General features: G+C 56.9%; 3 protein-coding genes across 3 annotated transcripts; 2 read left to right on the top strand and 1 right to left on the bottom strand.

The window, feature by feature from the left end:
- The first annotated feature begins 2,129 nt into the window (after window positions 1–2,129).
- On the top strand, window positions 2,130–13,656 carry LOC119103978 (protein SON). Its single transcript, XM_037227692.1, has 14 exons — window positions 2,130–2,326; window positions 4,334–4,537; window positions 5,156–5,297; window positions 5,801–5,857; window positions 6,299–6,409; window positions 6,875–7,080; window positions 7,775–7,902; window positions 8,109–8,214; window positions 9,934–10,112; window positions 10,774–10,887; window positions 11,219–11,332; window positions 12,269–12,494; window positions 12,903–13,018; window positions 13,328–13,656. The coding sequence occupies exons 1-14, from the start codon at window positions 2,245–2,247 to the stop codon at window positions 13,445–13,447; spliced, it is 1,905 nt and encodes a 634-aa protein (XP_037083587.1). The 5' UTR covers window positions 2,130–2,244; the 3' UTR covers window positions 13,448–13,656.
- Window positions 13,657–15,295: 1,639 nt separating this feature from the next.
- Window positions 15,296–20,234, bottom strand: LOC119103184 (uncharacterized). Its single transcript, XM_037226631.1, has 3 exons — window positions 20,207–20,234; window positions 17,033–18,584; window positions 15,296–15,406 (listed from the first exon to the last, which is right to left on the bottom strand). Exons 2-3 carry the CDS (start codon window positions 18,380–18,382, stop codon window positions 15,296–15,298), a joined length of 1,461 nt encoding a protein of 486 aa, XP_037082526.1. The 5' UTR covers window positions 18,383–18,584; window positions 20,207–20,234.
- A 131-nt stretch (window positions 20,235–20,365) lies between these two features.
- Window positions 20,366–26,178, top strand: LOC119103772 (ralBP1-associated Eps domain-containing protein 1-like; the record flags this gene model as incomplete). Its single annotated transcript, XM_037227420.1, is given in 9 exon segments — window positions 20,366–20,395; window positions 21,308–21,391; window positions 21,835–21,973; window positions 22,323–22,548; window positions 22,886–23,015; window positions 23,800–23,898; window positions 24,443–24,535; window positions 26,024–26,143; window positions 26,146–26,178. Coding segments are annotated over 8 exon segments (924 nt in total), but the record flags the coding sequence as incomplete, so codon positions are not given.
- Between the last annotated feature and the right edge of the window lie 357 nt (window positions 26,179–26,535).

Here is a 26,535-nt window from a genome sequence, read left to right as displayed (position 1 = left end):
ACTAAGCAGGCATCCATAACCTGGCAGGAAGAAATTGCTGGATCAGATATTGCATTTTCTCATTGATAAAGACAATATGTGGTTTGTTGAGTGACACCATCAAACATTCCAAAGTTTTTCAAGATTAAACCATACCAAATATATTGATAAGATGTTGGATGCAGCCTGCACCTTGGCGCAAATGGACAGCAATGGACAAGTACCTTAAGTTACACAGTACCTTAAGACAGGTACCAATGACAATGGACAGGTACCTTAAGTTAGTTATATCACCCTGGCTTGGGTCCCAAGATAGCATGAGTTACCACACTTAATGAATCTCTTATGTGAAAACTCAGAAAACTGAGCTATTTTTCTTATTTTTGCCCAAATGCCCCTTACATTTGCCCAAATATTTGCCCCAAGCCCAATGAGAACTGGTGGATACCTAAGTGGATAATGAAAGTGGATAAGGATAGCTGATAGATAGATATGGACAAGGATAGCTGCCATGCTTGCAGATAGAAATTCTGCTTCAGCTGCCTGATACCAAGCTTGGCACCTGGCTGCTGCCTGTTACCAAGCTCTGCACCTGGATGCATCATTGTGAAAGTCAGCCCTGTTCATATATCTCTGTGCCTCCTTGTCAGCAGACAATAAGCTATGAAATACACAAGCTGGTATGGGGCAAGCTGGCATAGGGTATAAGGCATTTGGTCATGCCACTGCATGGTCACAGCATGTTTTTTTCAATTACCTGTTGCAGTGGGCCCATTCTGCAGTGTTGGAGTCTGGGTTTTTGCAATAAGCTATGCGTAGCAAGGACTTGATCCAAATAAATGTACATATCTGATATGTAGATGTGTGCTGTATTGATGCAACACATATAAAACAACCTTTTGAAATTGCTGTTACTACCAGTGCTTTAATTTGAGCCCCTAATGTTATCTCAGGTGGATTGTTCACTTTCTTTGGCCTACACTTCTCTGTGTTTTGTTAATGACAGGATTCAGAAATGTCTTGTTATTGCTTTCTTTTTGTTATTGCCTCAATCTCAAAATATGGGTTGTTGATAGGTATTCCTTATTTCCCACCAAACTGGAAATAATAAATGTACCTTTGATGCTTTGTTTCACTGTCACATGGATATATGTTTGAAGCTAAAATTAATCAGTCTCTATGACTTGCTTCCATGCTCTAAGGTGCCTTTTGTGGTCAGCTTTTGAGATTGCTTGGTGGCAGTGATTACATACTATGTTCCAGATGTGCATGAGCCATTGAGATGTGCTGAGCTATATGATGTCTGAATCGACGCCAAAGCAAGATGTTGTCAAAACAGAGAAATCATCAAATGACATTCTGTCTGAGCTGTTCAAAATGTTTAATACAGAAAGGCTAAAAGTGGAAACAGATGGGGACACAAACTCGACCAAATCAGACCAAGTTGAGACTGGCCCCGATGATCTAGCTTACCCCCAAAACGTGCTTGAACAAGAGAAGAAAAAAGGCAGAAAGAAGAAAGAAAAGCATAAGCACAAACACAAACACAAACATAAGCACAAAAAGAAAAAGAAGCACAGATCCCATGGCGATGTGACATCAAGCAAAAGTCATGAATCGAAAGATAAAAAAGATGTGTCAAAGAAAACACGGAAGCGATCCATTTCTTCCACAGATGGAGAGTTCAAGAAGTGCAAAATCCGGCGTAGCCGGTCCCCTTCTCAGGAGAAAGATCGGGAGACTTCTACCGCGACCTTCATCAGTTCTGCCGCGCTGACTTCGGCGCCTAACAAGTCTCGTGACGGCCGAAATGCCCAGCGTTCCTCCCGCGATCGGCGGAAACGGCGGTCGTCCCGCAGCCGGACCCTGTCGCCGGAGGGGGGTGACAAGCGGCTGTCACGTGAGCACGGTGACTGTTCCAAGCGGCTGTCACGTGACTCTCGGTCGTCGCCGAGCGTCAGCAAGCACCGCCGTGACGGCCAGGCGGACGGCGGAGCGAGGGGCGTAGCGGCCGACCGGGCGCGCGCCGTCAGCGCCGCCGCCGGGGACGCCGCGTCGGCCGAGCTGCCGGCGCCGCGGCCGCCGACCATCGGCCAGTGGCAGGCGGTGGCGCCGCGGCGGCAGGAGCAGGTTGGCCAGCTGCAGCAGGCCGCGCCCGCGCCGGCCACCGGTGTCGCACAGCCGACCCCGGCCCTCCAACTCCCGGCCGGGCCTTCGGGGAACCCGGGCGCCGGTGACTGCCAGGACCTCCACCAAGCAGTGGAGATGCCCAGCGCAGGCGCGCTGACGTCGGCCGCTGACGCCGCTCCGCCAGGGAGCGACGGCTCGCAGCCGCTGGCCGGCAAAGGTAACTGGCAACACCCGCTGGTCAACGCAGGGGCTGATGTATCCGCTGGTGTGAAATGGCCTCACGTGTGATGTTGAGTGAGGACGTGCGATCCGTCCTCATTATTCTTGAGAGTCGCGGTGAAAGTCAGCCTTATGTATTGTCGGCATCAGGACACCAGCTGTGGTCATCGCACCTGCGCTATTTGAAACGATTTGTAGAGGTTGTTGCAAAAGCAGAGGATAACTTTGCATTTCAATGCCTCTTTTGTGTTCGAACATTTGGTCATGTGCAAGCAGTTCGATGCGCGATGAAGCCACGCCTTTGGCGGTCAAAGCGCCGCCACCTGTGACGTCATGTCCACTCACATTCCAACAAGGTAATGTGGATCTCACCATGTCTGAACTGTGTGGCCCTTGCGGGTCACCAGGGCCCAGGAAACGTGTGGCGGCGTTCCGCGCCTCGGGACATCGGATGACGGCGAACTTTGTCCGTGGGGAATAGCTGTCTCCTTTGAATGGGGGGGGGGGGGCTTAACTCATAGTTGCTCATACTTTGGGATGCATTTTCGAGGGCTTGGCATTTGCGCATCTGTTTTCTCCGACATACACAGTGTAGTACAAGTATTCAGTGGCCTACCTTGACAGCAGCTGAACCGCCAGCTGGCAATCCGTCTAACAAGGGACGTGGCCGACCCTGGTATGTAATCATAATTATTTTTTTTGTCGTCGCGGACCGTCAGCAAGGCGAAGCCATTGTGCGTGCACATTTTACATGCGTTCGTACATCAGTCTGTTGTGCGTCGGGCCAGGCAGATGTGCACCCAGACACACAGACGTCCCAGAAAACACTGAACCAGACGAGTGACTCTTGTTTGCGCCACTGCGAGAGGACAGCGCCGACTCCGATGGAGGCCTGTTTAGAGTTGGTTCACTGAATCACACGCGTGGCTCTTGTTTTCGCCACTGCGAGATGACAACACCGATTCCGATGGAGGCCTGTTTAGAGTTAGTTCACTGAATCAGACGAGTGGCTTTTGTTTGCGCCGCTGCGAGATGAGAGTACCGACTCCGATGGAGGCCTGTTTAGAGTTGGTTCAGGCGCGACAAGCATGTCGGACATTGTCAAGCTGCTTGTTGGAGCTCTTGTCGGTAAACATTGCCGGAACTACGCCCAAACTCAGGCCCACAATGCTGCGAACGAATTCGAACCCCACCGCACACAACTTTGGCGTGGCCGTGAAGTGTAGATTCACCTTTCACATTTGTCTCCACCCTCGTTTTCGCTCTCTCGCTCTCTCGCTCTCTCCCTCTCTTTCTCTAGTTATGAACTATTATGCGTGCATGATTGCTGAAGTCTCCTTCCAACTTTTAAAGGTAACAACTAAAGGTTTTAAAGACCCGCGTTTATGAGTAATGTGATCTCCTGGCGACCTCATCTATCCATCTCTGATACTTTGCTGCTACCCTTGCGCGTGTTAAGCTCGCGGACGTTACAGATAATATCGACACAAGTCACCGTGTTTATGGCACACGCCTCGCCCCGCTCGCGTGCGCCGAGCCACGGACGGATTCCTGTGCTGGAATCAAACCGGCGACATTTCATTCCAACGTGCAATGCATCCATCGCGCAAACACTCACGCATCAGGAAGTAAATCCTGGTATGTTTGGCCCGGGGACATTTAATTTCACCAACCAATATGTTAGTGTAAGCAGTGAGCCTTCTGCAAACGAGAGCTTCAGATTACTCATGCTGCAACAACTGCGGCATGCTTTTGAGATGTCTCGTCATGCTTTGGGGAAGCGTGCAATCTGGAGGGTCCCTCACTGTTTCACTTTACCATTTTGACACCAACGCCGCTGAGCTAAGCCCGGGTGCCCCGCCTGACCAGGGGAGGCGCCGAGGCTGTGCCGCGTTACCAACGCCGCCGAGCTAAGCCCGGGTGCCCTGCCTGACCAGGGGAGGCGCCGAGGCTATGCCGCGTTACCAACGCCGCCGAGCTAAGCCCGGGTGCCCTGCCTGACCAGGGGAGGCGCCGAAGCTGTGCCGCGTCGGGATCGTGATCAAGAGTCTGAAGAACTCCGCGGTGTTCGAGGAGACGGTGCGTCAGGTGGAGGAGGAGGCCCGCCGCCGGCAGGCCGAGCGGGCCCAGCGGTACGAAGACGGCGAGCTGACCGACTCCAGCAGCGGTTCGCCCTCCTCGCCGACTCCCTGTCGGCCGGCTGTAGAAGGTGGGCTGTCGGCCGGGGCTCGACGGCGGCCACGGGCGACACCATCACAGCCTTGGCAGACTGTGTAACTGTACAGGGGGTGACACAGGGGCGGTGACAGGGCCGCGGGGGGGAGGACTGTACAGGGACGGCCGGGAGAGAGGAGGACTGTGCAGGGAGGGCCGGGGAGGGGAGGACCGTGCAGGGAGGGCCGGGAGGGGAGGACTGTACGGGGACAGCCGGGGAAAGCGAGGGCTGCACAGGGACGGCTGGGGAGGCGAGGACTGTACAGGGATGGCAGGGGCGGGGAGGACTGCGCAGGGACAGCAGGGGAGGGAGGACCGTTCAAGGACGACCGGGGAGGGGAGGACTGTTCAGGGACTGCCGGGGAGGCGAGGACTGTTCAGGGACGGCCGAGGGAGGGGAAGACTGGATGGGCGGCCGGCGTCACAGCTCATAATGTTGATCGTTATGACAGCTTCTCGGATAGCGAGTGGACAGGGATAACCGGGATAGAGATAGGAGGAAAAGGTAGGGGTAGACGTATAGAGGTCCGCGACTTGCACGTTCTGAGGTTGTGAGAACTAGTCGCTGGGGCTGAGCAGAGACGGTCGTCAGTCGCAGTTTTTTTTTTCTCAGGTGAGGTCAAAAGCGACGGAGAGATTGCCAGCGAAGGAGAGGCAACTGGCAGTGGAATCGAAGAACCAAGGATCAAAGGTGTCGGGCGTAAGGCAAAGAAGTCACACAAGAAAAGTCATGATACGTCCAGTCACCGAAAAAGGTGAGCCAATGGAGCGGTGGTGAAAGGTGGTCCTGCTTTAAGTGCCTGTCCATTCATGCCGACTGCGTGCACCAGTCGTTTCACGCTTTCCTGTTTGCTGTTTTACGTCGCACATTGTGTTGGTTTGGTGCCAAAGTCATTTTGCAGTATGTCGGCACGCAAAACACATTGCAGTTCGTCACGTGCGCTTTTTATTTGGCGATAAGGATGTTAGCGTTCTTCGGGGACCTGATTCAAACATCTACTTAGAGCCAGTTGTTTATATATTTTTGTTGCACAGCCTTAAGTTGAAATCACGAATATCGGCTGGTCTCGTACGGCGATGCATTTTAAGTGAAATGTGTTGCACCTCCTGTATGTGCTTCAATGTTTGTAGAGTTGTACACTGCATGTATGCGGCTGTTTAACGTCCAATATTGAAGCGGAGACACGAGCCGCGCAGACACGTCGGGCGCGTCATGCCCGGGCTCTGACTGTCGCTCGGTGCTCCGCTGTATTCTCAGGCGACATCACAGTCGAGCCAGGGACGGCAGCAGATCTTCCAGTCGGCGGACTTTCAGGTAGGGTATTGCCTTTGGGCTCAGTGACACCCGGCCAAACTTTGGACGCCGATGACGGGTGAGGGATATCACATGGGGGAGGGGTGGGGGGGGGGAGCGTAAACGGTGGGGGATTCTAGGCTGGCGTTGACTTGTGACATTGTGGCGGATCTTGTGCCTGCGCCTGCGCCTGAAGCCGCCTTGCTTCTTCACCTGGGCTGCTGAAGGGAAAGGGTCACTTTGGATACACGCTTACAAGGGCATTGGAACAATGCTTGGTTGGTTTTAAAGGGACCGACGTAGACGGTGCGGTCCGAGTTCCGATGTCATCGACGGCCAGTGACCGACATGTCGTATGTTTCGAATCTTCTGACGGCGTACCACGCACTGGAGAGAAGTTTCGCAGCGCGGGGCCAAGCGCGGCCGCCGGCCCACCCCGGGCTGACATCGCGCTGTTGACAGCGGCGGCGGTGACCGGCCAGGCTCGCGGCGGGACAGGTCAAGCTCTCCGCGGTACGACTGCGGCTCCCGCACCGGGTCCCGGCGCCGTGCTGGTGCGCGCGCCAGGCGCAGGTGCGGGGCTGAGGCGGACGCCGGTCGGACGGCCGGCCCCCACCAGTAAACGCGGCTCGAGAGGGCCGTTAGAGAGGCGGGAGAAGTGTTTGGCATGGAGGCCTTAGCCTGACTGGGGTGACGGCGGTCCGCCCTGCTCGTGATATCGTTATGTGTGCCTCCCACCCCACGTTTGTCTTCTTCGTTTTTGTCGTGCATGCCATGTAACCTTCAGAAGGCGGAAGAGCGTTTGCTTGTGACTCAACATGCTGAAATATTACATTCAACCGCTCGCCGACCGTGGTAGATCTGCTAAATGGCCGCTGCACTCCATGGACTGTTCATTCTTTTGTTGTATGTACAATACTGCGGCGTCCCTCACTCGTGCTCAGATATGACGTCGGCACGGCACGTCTGCGGCCTGCGTGACGGACTTGAGCCGCTGTCGCTGGTGACTGTGACCCGTCGCCACCGGTGCGTTGGCAGCCGCCGGTCCCGCTCCCGCTCCCGCTCCCGCGACCGGACGCCGGACCGCGCCGACCTGCGCGAGCGCATCGACAAGCGCCGACTGCTGGAGGTGGCGCGCCAGAACGCGCTGCGTCTGGGCGAGGAGGGCCGACTGCCGGCCGGTCTGGAGTCGGCCGCTGTCGACGCGCGCCGCGAGACCACGCGTGACCTGCACCAGCTCACCGGTCAGTAGACGGCGCGGCGGCGGGGCAGGCTTAGTCAGGCGGTAACGGCCGGGAGAGGGGGAGGGCGGGCGGAGTGGTGGGGCACTCAGTCGGCGTGACGGCGCCGGAGAGGGCAGGACACTCCGGAGAGGGCAGGGCGCTCCAGAGAGGGCAGGACACTCCGGAGAGGGCAGGACACTCCGGAGAGGGCAGGACACTCCGGAGAGGACAGAACGCTACGGAGAGGGCAGGACACTCCGGAGAGGGCAGGACACTCCGGAGAGGGCAGGACACTCCGGAGAGGGCAGGACACTCCGGAGAGGACAGAACGCTACGGAGAGGGCAGGACACTCCGGAGAGGGCAGTACACTCCGGAGAGGGCAGGACACTCCGGAGAGGACAGAACGCTACGGAGAGGGCTGGCGGTAATGGGAGGGGGATGGGAGAGAGAGAGCAGACAGTCCCGACGAGGGAGAGGGGAAGCCGGGGCAAATAAGCCTGGCAGGTCCAGGCGGGCGTGTCTAAGGTGATGGGCGGCACGCTCAAGTCATGGGCGGCTGAGCGATTCTGGGGGTGGGGCGAGGGCAGTGCCCGGCATCCGTCCGCCGCCTCCTGCGCGGCTGTTTGAATCAGACGAGTGTCGCACCTGGGGCGGCGCTGTCCGGCGTGTGCAGAGTTGTGCCTGTCAGCAGCGCGGCTGACCCTGTGCGGGCAGAGATGTGCCGTCGGCTGCGGGAGGAGGCCGTGCCGAGAGGCGCGCGACCCGGCTCCGACGACGAGGCGGCCTTCTACCACCCGTTCGCTGTCCGCGAGCGGCCCTCCCACATCGTTATGAAGATCCGGGTCAGTCGGCAAGGTGGAAGGACGCGATACGAGGCGCTTGCCGCTGTTCTGGAAAAAAATAACAAAAGGCATCAACGCAAATTTTCTGTCAGATTGCATGAACAAAAACCTAGTGCGACAGATGATGCAGAACATCCACACTCATGAGTTGTGAGTTTTAAGATGCCGTTGACTGCCAGGCCTGACCTTTTAACACCTGTTTCCAGAACGCGCCGCAGCTGCCGGTAAAATCACACGCGGAGAGGCAGGCGCAAGTGATGAAACTCAACTCGCAGTTCCCCGTGTCCAGCGGGGAACAGCACAGGACCAAGGGTCAGTATGGACCACGGGTCAGCACAGGTCAGGTCAGGACCAAGGCTCAGCATAGGTCAGGTCAGGACCAAGGGTCAGCACAGGTCAGGTCAGGACCAAGGCTCAGCATAGGTCAGGTCAGGACCAAGGGTCAGCACAGGTCAGGTCAGGACCAAGGGTCAGCATGGGACCAAGGGTCAGTATGGGTCAAGGGTCAGCACAGGTCAGGTCAGGACCAGGGGTCACCACAGGTCAGGTCAGGACCCAGGGTCAGGTCAGGTCAAGACCAAGGGTCAGTACAGGTCAGGTCAGGACCTAGGGTCAGCGCAGGTCAGGTCAGGACCTAGGGTCAGCACAGGTCAGGTCAGGACCAAGGGTCAGCATAAGACCGAGGGTCAGCACATGTCCAAGGGCCAGTACGGACCACGGGTCAGCACAGATCAGGTCAGGACCAAGGGTCAGCACAGGTCAGGTCAGGACCCAGGGTCAGCACAGGTCAGGTCAGGACCCAGGGTAGTTGGGGCTGCTGCTGGTTTCATCGCCACTACCGGTGGAGGAGTTGTGCCCATCCTCGTTGATATGCACGAATTGTGCGTGTTTTTCGTGATGCGTGGTGTCATAGGTCACAAGTGAAATGAACTTAATTGATTCATGGTGAATAAGGTCAAGTTTATCCACTGGTGTTTGAATCAGATCATTCTCTCCAAAGGTACTACGGTGGCCCACCTAAGACCGTGCATGCAGCAGGTGACCCCATACAGCGGTGGACTAGCTTACAGGGCGTATTCTCTTCATTTCAGAAACATTCTTTCCCTGAGATTAACTTACAATGCGAACGAGTCAAAATGACACCTAATGCTTGGTCGCCCGGCACATTCCTTCGCAAACGTGCAGGATTCACGATGGCATGGGAAACAACGCAAACGTGACACCTAAATTTCATTGTTGGAGCTTACGAGCCGCCAACTTTAAGTTTCACCGATGCATCCGGTCTGGTATGAACACGAACCAAAGTAAAGCCAAGTTTTCCGATAAGCTTGCTAATGGGGTGGGATCTGCAAACGGTGTAGTTTGTTCTCGTGCTTCGTTAGATTGACCTCCGACACGGTCGGCACGTGGTGCCCGGCGAGCCGCCGGCGGCGACGGCGGGCCTTTCACTTCCCTGACCCCGGCCCGTCACTGCCTTGACCTGGCCCGTCACCGCCCTGACCCGGCCCGTCACCGCCCTGACCCCGGCCCGTTACCGCCCTGACCCAGGCCCGTCACTGCCTTGACCCGGCCCCGTCACCTCCCTGACCCCGGCCCGTCACCGCTCTGACCCCGGCCCCTCGCTGCCCTGACTCCGGCCCGTCACGGCCTTGACCCGACCCGTCACTGCCGTGACCTGACCCGTCACCGCCCTGACCCCGGCCCGTCACCGCCCTGACCCCGGCCCGTCACCTCCCTGACCCCGGCCCGTCACCGCCCTGACCCCGGCCCGTCACCTCCCTGACCCGGCCCCGTCACCGCCCTGACCCGGCCCCGTCACCGCCCTGACCCGGCCCCGTCACCGCCCTGACCCCGGCCCGTCACCACCCTGGCCTGGCCCCGTCACCGCCCTGACCCCGGCCCGTCACCTCCCTGACCCGGCCCCGTCACCGCCCTGACCCGGCCCCGTCACCACCCTGACCCCGGCCCGTCACCGCCCTGACCCCGGCCCGTCACCACCCTGACCCCAACCCATCTCCGCCCGGTGGCCAGAGCTGGAGTGGGTGCCGGTGGTGCCGGCCGCCGCCGCTGCGCCAGAGAAGCCCACCCAGCCGGCCGCCGTCGTCCCGTCGACGACGGAGCGGGAAGAGGCGCCGGCTCCCGAGCCACCGCCGGTCGCCGCCACACCGCCGGCCAGCACCGACAGCGTGTTCCCCGACCCCCGGCCGGCGGTGAGTGGTCCGCACGGCGGGAGGAGGCGCTGGCTCCGAGCCGCCACCACACCGCCGACCAACATACACACCCTGTGCGCTAGGGTGTGGAGTCGAACGCTCGGTCTGTGCTGCGAAGGACGCGCGCTGTGATGTTGCCCGCCGGCTGATTTGCTGTCTTCTGCGGATGTCGCGTACTCGACGGACTTAAGTGCGCATTTGTTGTGCTCGTCCGTCGTGGCGACTGAATTTGGGTATGACATACGAGGAGCGGTTCAAAGTTCGTCTATAAGGTGCGAAAAACGCGCCCGATCCAGGTTTATCAGTGATCTATTCCGTAGGAGTCACATTGTACAGCAGTGCATTGCTCCCAGAACGTCCGCGGGCGGTGGGAGAAGTCGTGGGAAACTGATCCAGCTAGTAGGGCGGGTAGTGAACGAGGTTCGTGCTGATGCGTCCAAAAACTCGTGTTTGGTCTGAACCTGGGGCAAACAAGCCCGGACCTGAACGCCGTGGTGAGCCGTCGCCTGATAGTGTGCCCCTGTGTGGCTGTAGCCGAAGCTGGACCTGAACGCGATCGTGAGCCGTCGCCTGATTGTGTGCCCCTGTGTGACTGTAGCCCGAGCTGGACCTGAACGCGATCGTGAGCCGTCGCCTGATTGTGTGCCCTGTGTGGCTGTAGCCCGAGCTGGACCTGAACGCGATCGTGAGCCGCCGTCTGACGGCGTTGCGCCAGCTGCAGCAGGATCCGCATAACGCCGAGGCCCAGCACCTGATAACCAGCGCCCAGCAGGACGTACGTGCCGCCCTCAGCAGGAACCTGTACTGCTTGAAATGTAATGCATTGTAATCGTGCTCGCGCAGCTCACAGTGCAGGGTTGCTGGGACCAGGCGGGGTGAACTGATCGAGGTGTGTCATACTATCATGTCATCATCATATCACGCTGATAGATCGAAGATCTGTCGTGTGTTGATAGTTCGGAAGTTGTGAACCTAACCTGCACGCTTAGACTTGTGTGCTCTGTGATATAAAGGACCGTCGATATTTGCCCGTCGTCCATAAAACCGCAAAATTGCATGTGCAGTCGTGGGCCACGTCGCTGAAGGGTCCGGCTGTCCTGTTTCAGATGCAGTCGTGGGCCACGTCTCGTCACCAGCCAGGCCAGTTCAATGGCTCGACCGGGGCGCGCGTGCTCTCGGTGGCAGAGCTGAGCGCCGGCCAACAGGCCTGGGCCAAAAAGGTGTTACTCAGCTGGCGTCCGTACACCGTGCTGCTCCTCAGTCTGGTCAGGCCGGCACTGCGCCCCGATTAAAGCTGTTGGCCTTCTTAAGATGGTGATCACTGTGTATTTGCGACCAGAATTCACCGTGTTTGTGTGTTTCATTCAATGCTTTTATGTGGCGGACGACCGCGGAATGCGTTTTGTGTCAGTGTGTTGCTTGTTGCGCCGGATGTCAGTTAAGCTTGGTGGCGTGTGTGTTGCGGCGCGTGCAGACGGACCCGGCCGTGCCAGCACGGCCGGGTTCTCTGTACCCGCGTCCTGACCCTGCTGGCCGGCCGGCCCCACCCCCGCTACGGAGCAACGGCCTCATGCACCCTCTGGGTGCTGATTAAGGTCATACAGCGCTCGGTGAGTTCCGGGTTTAGCCACGCAGCGCGCATTGGGTGCTGGATCGAGCTGGGCGGTTCCAGCGGCTTCCAGCAGGTTCTGACCTTAGGACGGAACCTGGCAAAGTCGTTGAATATTGGATCTTTGGGCTTCCCTTACCATGTGCGGGCTTTCTGGCCTGCAGGGGATGAACCCATAGAGACGCGCCGGCGGGTGGTGGCCGGCCGGCCGCGTGCGCCGCCAAGCTTAACTGACGGCCGTTTTCCGACAGTGCTGTCCCACAGCGTCGGCGGCGCGTGCGTCGGCGGCCTGGCCCCCCGTTGTGGCCCGGTGAGACGTCCCGGTGGTAAGTGGGCGCGGTCCTGTCGGGCCCGGCGCCGGCCGCTCCAGCAGTCGGCCCCGGCGGCCGGCCGGGCCGCGCGCGCCTCGCTCATACGTCGGTGCTGCGCCCTTACGGCCGAGGTTCACCAGTGACGTCACCGCTGTGTGGCTCATGGACGGGGTTCGGCGGGTGTGCTGTGTGCGCGGCCGGCGGCGGCGCCGCGTTCTAACGCGCCCCGCTTGCAGAACCAGCTGAAGTCGTCGCTGCCGGTGCGCGGCGGCATGGGCGAAATGCTGCTCAAGAAGATGGGATGGGAGCCGGGTCAGGGCCTCGGCAAGAACAAGGACGGCTCGCTGACGCCGCTCCTGCTGGACGTTAAGATGGATAAGAAGGGGCTGGTGTCGGAGGATGAGCGACCCGGCAGTCGCCGACAGCCGCAGGTCACGCTCACAAACGTCAAGGATCTGACAGGTGGGCGTGCTGCGTGCGCACGGGCGGCGTGCTACGCTCCAGCATAGGTGTGCGAGGGCTGGTCGCCATCTTTGTGGAGTGATATGGGTTGGCCGCCTTCTGCGGTATTTTGTTAATTTGTTTTCGATGAGGAGCTGTGCACAAGTCACTGTGTTTATTGGTTCCGTGAAGTCTAAAGTAGAGCAATCACTAACTGGCGACGCCCGGGCCCAATTTGGCTGAAACGCAGATGGTCTCTTTTCTCGGCATTGCCACAAAAGTATGGTGCGGGCATGGGTAACAAAGCAGCAAAGGGACGCCTTATTGTGCACGTGTGGTGCCAGTGCTGGTCAGTCGCAAGTCTGGTGGCCCATTTATGCGCTTTTCATGAATGTATGTGGTCGAATATAACGCGCCCGTCTGCTGCAGGCAAGCACCCGATCTCGGCGCTGATGGAGCTGTGCACCAAGCGGAGGTGGGGGCCACCCAACTTTGAGCTCTCTTTTGATAGCGGACCGTCGCACCAGAAACATTTCCTCTACAAGGTACCTGCCCCTTCTTCAACCTGTGACGATGTTGTATCGCGGCGGTGTCGTGTGGCGTTCCTCCTCTACCGCGGCGGTGTCGCGTGTTGTTCGTCCTCTACCGCGGCGATGTCGCGTGTTGTTCGTCCTCTACCGCGGCGGTGTCGCGTGTTGTTCGTTGTCTACCGCGCACGTGTTGGTGCGCCGCGTGGTTCGCCGTCGCTGTCGCTCCGTGACATTGGCGTGCGGCGCGCCGACCGGGGCCGCCACGACCGTCGTGCCGCGTGCCGCGCGCAGCGGATTCTGACACGCCTCTCGCCGCCTCGCCAGGTGACGGTGAACGACGTGACGTACCAGCCGAGCGCAGACAGCCCCAACAAGAAGCTGGCCAAGGCGAGCGCGGCGGCGGCGTGCCTGCAGGCGCTGGGCCTGCTGCCGCGCCAGCCGTGACTGACGACCGGCCGCGCCTGGCCCCGGCGGCGAGGCGCGGCAAGGCTTGACGGTCGGCGCCCGTGCCATGGTCACAGACGGACGGGAGTGGACGCCGGACGCTCCACGTGTCGTATGGTGTTATGCAATTTAATTTGTTGAGTCATATCGGTTGTACCAGGGGGCGTCACCGGACGTCGCGCCACTGCCTTAGTTCGCGTCTCTGTAGCCGCGGCCATCTGCCCGCCTGCTGGTTTTGCAGGCGTTAGATCGGTTATTGACGTCGACCCCCATGGTTTTTCTGACTCCGTGTGGCGGGATGCTACCCACGCACGCCAGAATAGTCAGCTGAGGCTGCTGGTGCACTGTTACAAGCGGCAGGAACTTGCATTGTCTGGCAGGTCGTGTGCCGAATACATGCAGAAAATCGCTTCCGGTTGGCGGGCCGTGCCATGCGATGTCTGAAATCCGGGGGTCTGACTGACGGAAATCACGGCTTCGCAGCCACGCCGCTGAAGCTCAGCCGCGGCTCAGTGCAAGTCAAAAAGTAAACTGTTAAAGCTTCCATTATTGCGGAGAGCAGGCGCGACCACTGGACAACAACGGCAACTTTGCGGGTTCGATTGGCTTTTGATTCAGATTTACGGAGTACTTTACTCTTCATGATAGTGAACCTTTGAAGGCGTTCGTTAAACTCTCCAGTGTTTTGTGGACGCTGGCGTGAATTTACGCCTCAGTTGGCTGGCCCGGGCGAGCACAGATGATTCCAAACGTGCGCACAACTACATTGCGACTTTTGAGAGGTGTGTTGACGCTGCACAACTCCGTGTTGTGTGTACCCTAGCGTGCATTTACGTGTCAGTTGGCAGGCCCGGGCGAGCATAAATGATTCCAAACGTGCGCACAACTACGGGGCAACCTTTGGGAGGTGTGTTGACGCTGCACAACTTCGTGTTGCTGGACGTTTGACAAACATGGAGTGCTCAGCGTGCCTTAAGCCGGATTTCACGCCTTGACAGCAACTTAAAATCCAATCATGAGAAGCGGCTGACGTAATGTCGGGCCGAAATGGCGTCAGCCGAGGGTTTTGAGGGCGACCATTGGATGCCTTCGGTAGTTGCTCGGTACCGTTATTGACGGTCGGCACCGTTGAGTCACGTGACGCACACCGGGCGGCGAATGTACGCGGCCTTTCCTTTACGGTCGTGCTTTCGAACGAGGTGGTACGTACACGGCAATACACAACACCAAACGATTGAATGTATTGTAAGAAAATAACAAACGCATTAACCGATGACAACGAACAAGGGCTATGTGCTCCTCGGACTTACATTCGTCCAGTAAATAGCGAGAAAGCCACACGCATCTCCTAATCCATTAAACGCCGGAAACGCGGCATGACCAACACCCGTTCACCTCTCCGCAGAATAAACGTCTGCCGGATATCCAACATGAAAGCAAGGACTGAAAGCCCAACATCAATACCGTTCCTAGTTTAAGCATCTAAATGGCACGCGATATACCTGAGCGTCGCGCGACTTGCAGGACTCACTGGATACCTGACGCCGGAGACATCTGAGAGCGCGGTTTCAATTTCTGCCTCGATTTGATGGGGTTGCCACAAGGTAAAGGCCAATCAACGGGACGCCAGCCGCCCCCCGCCCCTTCCCCGAGTTCCAGCAGCCACCCCGCGAGACTGAGCAGCTGGCAGCTTCCACATTAAGCCCCCCCCCCCCCCCCAGTTCCAAGCCGTGGCAGCCCCAGCCGTGTTATGCGGGTCCGACAGCAGCCAGTTTAAGAGCCCCGGCAGGTCGCAGCAACAGCTGGCCATAGCCCGCTCCAGTCCCTGCCCCTCGGCCCAGGCACCAGCTATGCCAGCTGTTCGAGCCGGTCGCAGGCGGCCAGCAGGGCGGCGCCGGCGCGCTGGCGCCACTCACCGCCCGCTGTCCAGACGCGCAGTTGCGCCGCCGCCAGCTGGCGCTGCTGGTCAGCGGCGGCGTCCAGTGCGGCCAGCGTGGCGCGCTCCAGGGTCGCCAGCCGCCGCCAGCGCGCAACCAGCCAGCCCAGCTGGCGGGCGACGCCGTCGGAGGGTCCGGGTGTGACACTGCCGGCGCCGGGTCCGGGTGCGGCGCTGCGGGCGCCGGGTCCAGGTGCGGCACTGTTGGCGCCGGGTCCCGATGCAGCAACGCCGGCGCCGGGTCCAGGTGCGACACTGCCGGCGCCGGGTCCAGGTGCGGCACTGCTGGCGCCGGGTCCTGATGCAGCAACGCCGACGCCGGGTCCAGGTGCGACACTGCTGGCGCCGGGTCCAGGTGCGACGCTGCGGGCGCTGGGTCTAGTGACCGGTCCCGGTCCAGGCGCGGCACGGTACTGGGCCCCGCTGTTTTCGAGGCCCGGGCCGGCCAGTGTCGGGTCCGAGCGTAGGGCGCGCCGAGCAGCCTGAGGCGCGTCACCAGCTCCTGTCTGCGAGACCACCGCTGAGACGCCGGTGGGAGTGCGGCTCCATGGTGCATGCTCTCCGCGTGCCTCGCCCTCACCCTCGTCCCGGCACGGGCCGGGCCCATCCTCACGATGTCCTGCTGCGTCACGTCTCAGTGCGTCGCCATCCAGCAGCGCTGTCTTGCTCTCCGTCATTGGCGGCGGTCCGGCTGAAAGCCTTCGGGCGGCCGGGAGGGACGCGGCTGATCTCTGCTGGTGGGACCGGTGAGTCCGTAACCAGGGCGCCGGACCGATGGCCCGCTCGTCGGACGCCACGTCGCGCGCCTGGCTCAGCGGCTGCGGAGAGAGCTCATTGTGGCGAGGACCCACGGCTGCGGTGAGAGCCTTAGCGAGGTCCTCTTCCGCTTGCGGCGGCATCTCTGGCGTGTCGTCTAATTCGACCTCTGGGGCCGTCGCGTCTGAAGCCCCCGTGCCTGTCTGTCGCATTCCGCCGGCGCTGGGGTGCTTCAGGAACACACCGCCGCAGCTATGCTTCGGTGCGGACCGCGGTGTCGAGCCCGTCGCGGGGCCGGCCGCCTGTGCCGACGTGTGGCCGCCGGGCGGCCCGGCAGGCTCCCATCGGCGCCGTCCCGAGGCGGCAGACTCGGCAGTCGGTGAGCGCACTGCCGTCTCCTGGTCTCCCGGCGCCGAGCTTCTCCCCGACGCCCGATTGCGAGCACCCGGGCCGCGTCTGTCGCCGCCGCCGACGCCTGATGATCGACGGTCGGCGACCGAGGCCGGCGGCTCGTCTTCCAAAGCGACCGCCGCTGAGGTCGGGGGAGGAGAGGTGCACGCGCCGTCACTTGTCGCACCCGTGGGCGTGTCGTCCCGATCTGAGCACACCACTTGCACGCAGTGACGTGGAGACGTGAAGCGGCTGCCGCTGCCGCCTTGCGCCGGTCCGGCGGTGCCGGCTCGTCGAGCGCCGCCGCTGGCCGCCGCAGCTCGCTCCACCCATTGGGAGAGGTTGGGCCCCAACTCCTGGCAGCGGCGCCGGTACGCCAGCGGGTCCCGCTCCACCAGCAGTGAGCCGGGGCTGGAGCCGCCCTGACCGGAGCCGTCGCCGCTGTCAGCCGCGTCAGAGCTCGCTTGGCCGGCGGCACAGTGACCCCGCCCGCCGCCGCCCGCCCTCCTCGGCCGCTCACGTCTCGTGGCCTCGTCGCGGCCTCGGCGGGACTCTGCGGGGCTCCTGAAGGCTCGCGTGGAGGCCGAGGTGCCTCGCTGCGTCTTAACCTCGCGACCGAAGCGTGAATACATGTAGACACGCTTCGCCCTCTTAGCCATGCGTACGCCGCTTCCGAGCCAGTTTGACCCACTGTCCTGGAGCTCGCTGGAGCTCGAATGAAAGGATGGCTTCCATTCGCTCGAATCCGTTATGGAGAGGTCTGGAGAAAGGTCCAGTGGCAAGTCTGATGCTTCCGAGGTACAAGTATTCAGGATTACAGGAGCGCAAATAGTTGGCTCTGGTTCATGACGACTTTTCACTTTCTTGCTGACGCCGGTTTCGCATCCGGGTTCATTTGCAGCGCCATTAGGACCGCAATGGTTTTCATGCGTGGAGGCAACGTCGACCTTCGGCGTGCCAGTTGGCTTGCGCGCGGATAGTTCACTGGTTGGCTCAAACGCATCATCGTCATCACTGTCTACATCTTCTGGCGCACCCACGTTTGGCAAGAAATAGATCTCGGTGTTGCCGCGCTCCAGGACTTCATCGCAGGCGAGCATCTTTTCAACCCATTGCACTGTCTCCGACGCCTGCTCTCCGGCAGCTTCATGGAGGGTCTTCATCGAAGACTCGCTTGCTGCCCGACTGGGCCGATTCTCACTCTTCTGACCCGAAGAGCCACTAAGATTACGAGCGGCAGCAGTCGTAGCTTGCCGTCCCGGCACAGGCGGATAACATTCCCCGATCATTCCTTCCGTTGGCGGCGCGACTTTCCGACGCTGTCGATTCGGAGTCGCCTTTTTGCCACCGCGCGCCTTTCTGCATGGTCTGCCATGCCATCCACGATTCGACCTCTTCACACTGTGCTCAAGAAGCATGTCATACACGGACTCATTCGGCCTGCTGGCGGTATCAACAGTCTTTCTTGGCCTCACGACACCTGCCATCGAGCCGTCACTCTGTGAGCTGGCCGTAGTTCTGGGCTCCAAGATGCCCTCAGGCATAGAATACAGACGACGTCGCTTGATGCATGGCTTTACCTGAGACGAGTCAATAGCGGGCTCTGTCAAATGCCTGACACGCTTTCCAGGTCTGGAGCTGGCGATTGTTAGGTCGTCTTCACGCCAGCGGTTCTCGTCACGAGCGGGGCTGTGTTCCCGCCTAGACACTCGCTCGCAGGATCCTCGCGCTCTTGTTTTACCTTGGCTCACAAAACCATCATCTTTACCACGCATTACACCGAGGGCCTGCGCCGTTCCCACTCCCTCACAGCGACCACCTATCCCGTAATCAGTTGTCTTTCGACCAGACATTTTGGTGCGCCTTCCACGACGAGTCTACCCCGACCGTCCTCAGTTGACGTATGCAGGGAAAGCTTGCACCTCCCATTCACAGGCAGCGAGCTGCTACGCAGTAATCGCACTACTTTGAAGCTCAACTGCCAGCGGCGAGAGTGGAGTAGACCCCATCAGGACAGTTCGACAACGACAACTCAGCCCCAGGCCTTGTTGGTACCTGCAAAACAAGGAGGTGAACTTCAACACCAACACACCACATGTAACTATGTTATGTTTATTTGCATTTGAAAGATACATTTTAAAACCAGGTGTACAAATGATTCAGGGATGAAAGCAGAACTGACAAGGAAATCTACATGTTTCACAAGATTTTGCCAGATGGGATTCTTTAAACAAACAACTTGACTTGCACTTGACTAAAGTAGGATCCAATACCTTTTCAAAACCCATTCTGTTTTGGCTAGGATTAGATTCAGATTCAGCTTCCCTGCCTGTACAACTGAGCCAGGCATAGAAACAATTCACTCCAGGAGGCACAGTAGTTTCCTTACATCCATAGCAGCTGATTGCTTTTGCACCAAATTGTCAATGGAGTAAGGAGCCAGGAAGTATGGGGTCCATTTCTTCTTATTTCATTCAGTCTTAAGTAGAAATCATTTTGGGTAGTCCATTCATAACTTCACATGATTTTTCTTCATTACCAAGACTCCATGCCACTCCATTGAAACAAAGTAAATTTTCATGGTTACTTTGAGGCAATCACAAACTACATTACAAATGTGTGTGCATGGGGGGGGGGGGGGGCAGGGAATGGAGGACAATTGAGCAAAACAAAGAAGAGAGGGTCCAGAGGTGATTTGGGCCTCACTAAGTTACAGTTTCACTCTGGTCACACTGCAAAACTTTAATTTATCCTGAACATGTCCAGCATGAACAGCAGCACATCACAGCACCAATTTCACAGCTTCCTGTCATAAATCTGAGCACTCAGGGTTTGGTGCACAGTCACCACCAATTTCAGTGCAGAGAACCAATTTTGGAAAGAATTGCCATGTTTTACTGGTAATATTCAGCAAATACACCCTGCAAAAAATCATGCCATGGTAATAAAAAATGCACAGCAAAATGGCCTGGTACACACCAGCATGACATTCAGCATGGGCGTTGCAGAGGTGTGTGGCAAAGTAGATGGGATTGAAAGCTTAAAGCTGGAAGCAGTTAGCTTTCTATAGTTTAAAGCAAAATTATCAGCATTTTTGTGTTTTCTGCTCTAGCAGATGCCAAATGGATGATATGCTTTAGGAGAAGTTATGCTTGATACATGATGATCAGGATGGGTATCATCTAGCATAACCAGTGTGCTTAATGAAAGGGGGGCCGAAAAATGACTGATGACATTTAACACAATTTGTGTATAGTCTTTCTTGTCCTTTGCAATATTGGTCACTCAGATATGGGATATGTGTATTGGTGATGATTTGTGCTTTAGGGCATGCCAATGTGTATGTTGTTCACCAATGACTAATTGGGGCTTAAGGGCACATTGACAACTATGATCATTCTATGTCCAATTTGTATTCACATCATGCCAAAAGACATTTGGTTAACTGACAATTCCAAACGTTTTCATCCGCCTAAGAATCCGTCTCTTGGTCTCATTTCGGGAGTTGGCCTATCTTCAAGAGAACAGCTGCGGAACCTGTCATCACTACTGGGGTTCTCCTGGCTTAGACCTTATACGCCGCTGCTCTTAAAACAGACTGAATTTAGTGAACTCCGTATGCAAGTCATATGATATTGCTGTCAGTGGATGCTTCAAAATATGTATGAAGTTCATACCTATCGGTTCGCACGTCCGTCAATCCAGCAGCAGATTGACGTGCGTTTGGTTTGCCCGCCTTGAGTTCCTTGCATTGCGCGTGTATTTGACTCTTACGCGCCATAACCATCTCTTAGCCTGCTAAATTCAATTGTTGATATGTCAATTGTTGATGTCTGGAATTTGCGGCGGGGCAGGTTGATCCCACGGTGAGGATTGGGCTGCATTTTTAGGGCGTTGCTGGCAGACGAATTTAAAGCTAATGTTTCGAAGGGAGGGTGAGATGAGCGTAGACCAGGTTTTGTTGATTTGTGTGTATATGGAATTATATTTTAACATGGCGTATTTCCTGTATCTTGAACCCTTGCCCCGTGACTTCCAAGCAATGATTCGAGTGTCTTGTGAAAGAAATGATCGGAGATCTTAACGTGGATGCCCGCTGATGCTACTACCCCCCTCTGAGGCTGCAGTGCATGCATGGGGATGGGTGTATTTTGCAGGCTTCATGTGAAAAGATGTGATATCCTTCTGTCACACTCACTTGCCAGCTGATAAAGACTGCATAGTGCTCAAAAATTTGAAGTGCTCAACTGTGCTTTTCATGACACTCATTGACTAATTTCTTAATGATGTGCTGTTTTGTTATGTCAGCAAAGTAGCACATATTGTTTTGGGTGGGTAAGCTAATTATTAAGATCTTGGCTCATGAGTAGACAACAGTATCCAACACAGATTGGATGATTATTTGAAGATCACCAAGCTGTCATCACAGCTGTTTACAAACAATTTACAAGCTAAATGTCTTCTGGACCAGGATAATGAGCACTTGTTGTCATGTTTGCCTTTTGATATCTACCTGCATTGTATTCATTCAAAAATCAATGTGCATCAAAGTCAGGATGCTCATTTTTCATTCAAATGTAGGCCTGGATGTGTGGGAAGCCCTCACTTCAAGGTGTAGATGTAACTTGAGGTATCCATACACACTTATTCCAAAATAAGGCTTTAGTCAAAACTTGCTTTTAAAACCTTGCCTGTTTGTATGGTGAATGAAACACTAGGTGCCTGTTAAATTGATGCAGTGTTTTGTCAGGCCCCTGTGAACTGTTTGTATTTTTCAGATGGATAAGGAAATGAGCTTAATCAAGTCACCAGACTTGATAAATTTAAATGACACAGATACAGATGCAGAGATTCAGTACAAGGTAATTATTGACAAACAACAGGAGACTTGCCAATCATACCAATTAAATGTTTGTTTATGCATAAGTTCTAAAGTGACTTATGCACATGTGTGACTGTTAAATGGAATGCCTAAGCCTGCTTGTCAATATTTTGATGTCAATGCAGTGAGACTATGACGGTTGCATTTTGCTGATGATGAGTTTCACCATTGCCCCTGTCTTACCACAAAGGTAGGTGACATGACATAAAGCAAGACTACTGCCAGCTTGCTAGCTTGAGGGTGCAGCATTATCTGAACAACAAGTACAATGCAGCATCTAATGGAATACATTGTGTGTGACAATATTTGACATCTTAGGTAGCAGGATTGTCATAATTTGCTGTGCTACTGAACCCATGGCTTGGGGTTCACTGCCTCCCGCACTCACCCCTTAAACTGCTCCCACACCCGGCCCATTGGCAGAGCCTGGGTGCCACCAATGGGGAGGCAACAGCTGACACAGATGAGCCACACCTCTCGGCCGACTCGCCCTCTGCTTCCTCACCAGCCAGTGACTCGCCCAAGCCGGCCCGGCCCGGCCGCGTCCAGTGGCAGACAACATGTGAGTGTATGGCCTGGTTTGGTCTGGTCTGGCCCAGCCCAACCCAGCCTCAGCCCCAGCCCCAGCCCCAGCCCCAGCCCCAGCCCCAGCCCCAGCCCCAGCCCCAGCCCCAGCCCCAGCCCCAGCCCCAGCCCCAGCCCCAGTTCCAGCTCCAGCTCCAGCCACAGCCACAGCCCATTTTATGAAAGAGGGCTGTCTAGTGTAGAACTCTAGTGAAAGTGACAGCATATCTCTGGCTGACATGTCATACATTGTATTGCTTCATTTTGCCATTCACATAATGGTGATGACAAAGTGTGCATGTGTGCGTGTGCGCGTGCGTGACGGCCGTGGGCCTGCTGCCGGCCAGTGTCTGACGAGCGGCGCCAGCTGCTGGCGACCGAGGGCGAGTCCTCGGACCGCCACTCGTCCGAGGACGAGGTGGACGTGTGGACGGTGAGCGGCGAGCAGCGCCAGTACTACGTGCAGCAGTTCCTGGCGCTGCAGTCCGACCTCGCCGGTCTCGTACCCGGACACACTGCCAAGGCCTTTTTTGAGAAGAGCAAGCTGCCTGTGGCGGCGCTGAGCAAGATCTGGTGAGCAGCGGTGGTCGTAGATGGGTGCCCAGGGCCTGTGACTGAACGCCGGCCGACTGATGACTTGGGGTTTAAGGTGAACGTCATGTCATCTGATAGTGAATTTGCACATTATTCTCCCTCCTGGACATTACTCGCTATTATCTATACTACGTGCACCTGCGCTATGCCTGAGCTGGCAGCTACGTGGAGCCCGGGAGTGCATTGGAAGCTTACAGCAGAACAGGACTGGTGTGAGTTAGGGCTCCTCGCAAGCCAGTGTGGGCCAGGCCAGACAATGGGCTGGATGCTCATAGGCACATATCAAGGGTGGCCCACATGTGTGTTTGCTTGGCAGGAATTTGTCGGATGTCACCCGAGATGGCTGTCTGTGTCTGGAGGAGTTCGTCACCGCCATGCACCTGGTCGTGCTCAGGAGGAACAGGATCGAGGTCCCTGATCAGCTGCCAATGTCACTTGTGCCTAAGGTCGGTGCAGCAGCGCACAGTTTGTGTTTGTGCAGATGCAGGGTGATCGCGCCCGACGCTGATGCCGGCTCGTGACGCGTGCGTTCTGTTGTGGATCATGCTGGCAGATGTTGTTTTGAGATTCCAGTCGATGCTACAGAATCGCTATGGGTTCTCTTAGGGTGTTTTGCAAGGTGACGCCGAGATATGATCTCGGGCTGGCATGGCGCCATTTAGCGTGTTACCTGGCGCCAGCCGCGGTCATGTGCTTACCCGTTCGCGGATCCTGCGCCAGACGAGCGCCGGCCGTGGTTGTGTGCTGACCTGTGTGTCGATCCTGTGCCAGACGGGCGCCGGCCGTGGTTGTGTGCTGACCCGTGTGTCGATCCTGCGCCAGACGAGCGCCGGCCACGGTTGTATGCTGACCCGTGTGTCGATCCTGTGCCAGACGGGCACCGGCCGTGGTTGTGTGCTGACCTGTGTGTCGATCCTGTGCCAGACGGGCGCCGGCCGCGGTTGTGTGTTGACCCGTGTGTGCATCCTGCGCCAGACGGGCGCCGGCCGCGGTTGTGTGCTGACCCGTGTGTCGATCCTGCGTCAGACGGGCGCCGGCCGCGGTTGTGTGTTGACCCGTGTGTGCATCCTGCGCCAGACGGGCGCCGGCCGCGGTTGTGTGCTGACCCGTGTGTCGATCCTGCGCCAGACGGATGCCGGCCGGGGTTGTGTGCTGACCCGTGTGTGAATCCTGCGTCAGACGGGTGCCGGCCGGGGTTGTGTGCTGACCCGTGTGTCGATCCTGCGTCAGACGGGCGCCGGCCTGTCCGCGCCGCGACCGGCCGAACCGTCGCAGCCGACGGCTGGCGGCCCACCGTCCGCCCAGCTGACTTCGCCCAAGGGCAAGGAGGTGCGACCCCGTTTTGTGACTGACCGCTTCCGGCGGACGATGTCGAGGTCGAGGTAGCTGACGGACTGCGTGAGCTCCAGTCGGGATGCCCGGCTGTTTATGGTCGTTTCGGGCTATGGCGATGCGACGGAAGCTTCCCGCGTCAGGCAGCTCGTTGGTCGGTGATTTTGTGGCGCAGAGGTCACTGTTTCCGTCCATGTGCTGGTCCAGGACTGGTGACCAAGCCCTGCTTGGCTTTCATTCGAAGCGAGAAATTAGCCATGTGAACACTTCGAGATATCTTGCTAAATTACGGTGGTGTTACTCTAAATTTGGTCTCGTCTCTGTGCTCGAATGCTGTAATTTGATTGCTGATGAAGCTGGAGGTGGAGTGGAACGGACGCGGCGAGGGTTTTTCTGTGCGGCGTTCGTCTGTGGACGTCGATGGCGGCTGCCGCCTGTTGATGATTGGAGTCCAGCGACCAATGAAACAGTCGTCTGTGTCCGACATGTTTTTGAAGTGATTTGACGGCTGCTTTTTTGACAGAGGTTCGCCCCATTTCAGTGGACTAAGTTCGTTGAGTCTCCCATGAGCAACATGTCGTCGCCTGGCATAAAGCCAGTCAATTTCGACTTCCACAAGTCGGCAGTGGAGCAGGTCAGTGGGACAGCTTATAGGCAACCGGGTGAACGAACCAAAAAAAAAAAAACGTACTGTACGAGGCTCAAATATTGGGCTCTTCATTGGCGTCAAGGATTGGGGTATCTATTCTAAGAAGCTGGAGTGAATGACTCGTTTTTGTGACTTGGGTCTACCATGCATGCAGCACGATGCTGATTTCAATTCAGGTCGGTCTGTCATTTTTTCGAGGTTGCGACCAATGAGTGACCAATGGCACAATCCATCCAATCATTGGTGAGCAAAAGTGTGGTCAGGTTGATGAGTGCTCAGATTGTGTACATTGACGAGAGTTTTCGATATATTTTGGTTTAGGGCTTTGCTGTGCATTCTGAAAAAAACGCTGGGATGTGGATTGGTGTCACACGGGCCATGGCAGTAAGTTAATTTCCTGGCATGTGTAATGTGCTGGTTCATATTCCGGTGATCTGTGATATTATTTTGGATTCAGTCTCACTACCAGTCGTTTTATAAATAAAACCTCGCTGTCCAGACATTTGCATCTCGTGATATTTTTTGTTTGTGTCAAATTTATTTGTGTACATTGTCAGTTAGTACCAGTAATTATGTGGTTTGTTTTTTCAACCAATGTTTAATATCTTACGCTTTTTGACAGTCACCCTTTATTTTTAGCTTTGCTCAAAGCGATCAGTGCGCCATGCAACACTACCTTTGTGTTACATGTAAGTCGTTTTTCTGTTTTGCTGCTTTACTTCGCAGCATTGTCGCGCCATCTGCTCCACAATACCGCCAGTTTCCGTCAGTTTTCTTCGGACGGTTTAGATCAGCAAAAACCGGCTGGTAAAAACCCTTTCAGCTGACCACTGCCAACTCTGATTATGACATTGACCAAGGTTACTGAGACACGTCGTTGATGACTAAAAGCTAATGAAACTATTAGTGTCACTCATGGTGGAGGCTTTTCAAGGTGAAGTTCATGTTGGATCAGGTCTTCAGACCGGTGGAACAATATATCAAATATTTCACATTGCGCCAATGTTATCGTCGCACACGAAGATAAGAAAGTTCACGATACGAAACACGTACGCGGAAGTGCAGGCTCATCCAAAGTCAAGCGCATGGGATATAAAATTAATCAGGGTTGCCTACATTATCCGTCAGATATATGTGTTTGAAAGCTTTGACTTGATGTAGCGTTATCCGGCGGATGGGGGTAGAGCTGTTTGGGACGGCAAAACAACGTGGATCAACAGCGTTAGAACTACCATGACAGTTCAGCCCTAAGGTGTCATCAGATGACCTCTTTATCAGGTGTGGATTCCGCACGGGGCACGTTTGTGCCGTCCTGGCGTGTGGATTGGTGTTAGGCCGCACGGTGTTTGGAATCGAGGGGCCACACACCCCCACGCGGTCCAGGATGGTGCTGCGCCGAGTGCCGTCGAAATCCGAGATCCGCTGCACCACAGCGTGTGTGCGGCCATGACCCGTGGTCTCGGGCGGCGCCAGAACCCGCAGATCCTGCACCCGGTGGCCGTGAAGGGGACACGGGACGAGCAGGGCCGCCGGCCGCGCGGCGACTCGTCCGACTCCGACTCGGCCGAGAGTGCAGAGCCTGCGCCCGCGTCTTCACCGCCGCCGCCGCCGCCTCCTCCGCCGCCGCCTCCGCCGCCGCCGCCTCCTCCGCCTCCGCCGCCGCCACCGCCGCCGCCGGCCGCCCTGGCCGCCCGGCCTGCTGGCAGGACGCTCCGACACAGTGCGTGCTAGGGGCACCTGGATCTGACCCTATGATGGTCGCTAGCGGACAGCCCCCCCCCCCCCCCACCTTAATGGCGGCCTTCCCATATGTCGGCCTAGTGTAGCAATCATGGGGTTGGACGTGTCAAACTTGTTTGTCTCATGTGGAGAAAATGTCGACAAGCTTTTGCGATTTGGCCTGCCGAATGGTCATGTTTATCGCCCCTTGCTCCACCACTCATAGCTCGAAAAATGTTTGAGTTTTGGAACTGTTCGTTTGAAGG

The sequence above is a fragment of the Pollicipes pollicipes genome, unplaced genomic scaffold (genome assembly GCF_011947565.3).
Source record: "Pollicipes pollicipes isolate AB1234 unplaced genomic scaffold, Ppol_2.1 Scaffold_5724;HRSCAF=6776_pilon_pilon_pilon, whole genome shotgun sequence".
NCBI lineage: Eukaryota > Metazoa > Arthropoda > Thecostraca > Pollicipedomorpha > Pollicipedidae > Pollicipes > Pollicipes pollicipes.
Note: the sequence above shows the minus strand (reverse complement) of the source record. Positions and strands in the feature narration are given on the sequence as shown.

Bases quoted from the DNA above. Each gene is read 5' to 3' on its own strand.
- LOC119103978 (XM_037227692.1), top strand. From the start codon at position 2,245: ATGCCCAGCGCAGGCGCGCTGACGTCGGCCGCTGACGCCGCTCCGCCA. The intron at 5,298-5,800 runs GTGAGCCAATGG...CTGTATTCTCAG, and splicing joins ACGTCCAGTCACCGAAAAAG to GCGACATCACAGTCGAGCCA. The intron at 8,215-9,933 runs GTCAGTATGGAC...CCCGGTGGCCAG, and splicing joins GGAACAGCACAGGACCAAGG to AGCTGGAGTGGGTGCCGGTG.
- LOC119103184 (XM_037226631.1), bottom strand. From the start codon at position 18,382: ATGTCTGGTCGAAAGACAACTGATTACGGGATAGGTGGTCGCTGTGAG. The intron at 15,407-17,032 runs GCGGGCGGCGGC...GCTGACCAGCAG, and splicing joins GACGTGAGCGGCCGAGGAGG to CGCCAGCTGGCGGCGGCGCA.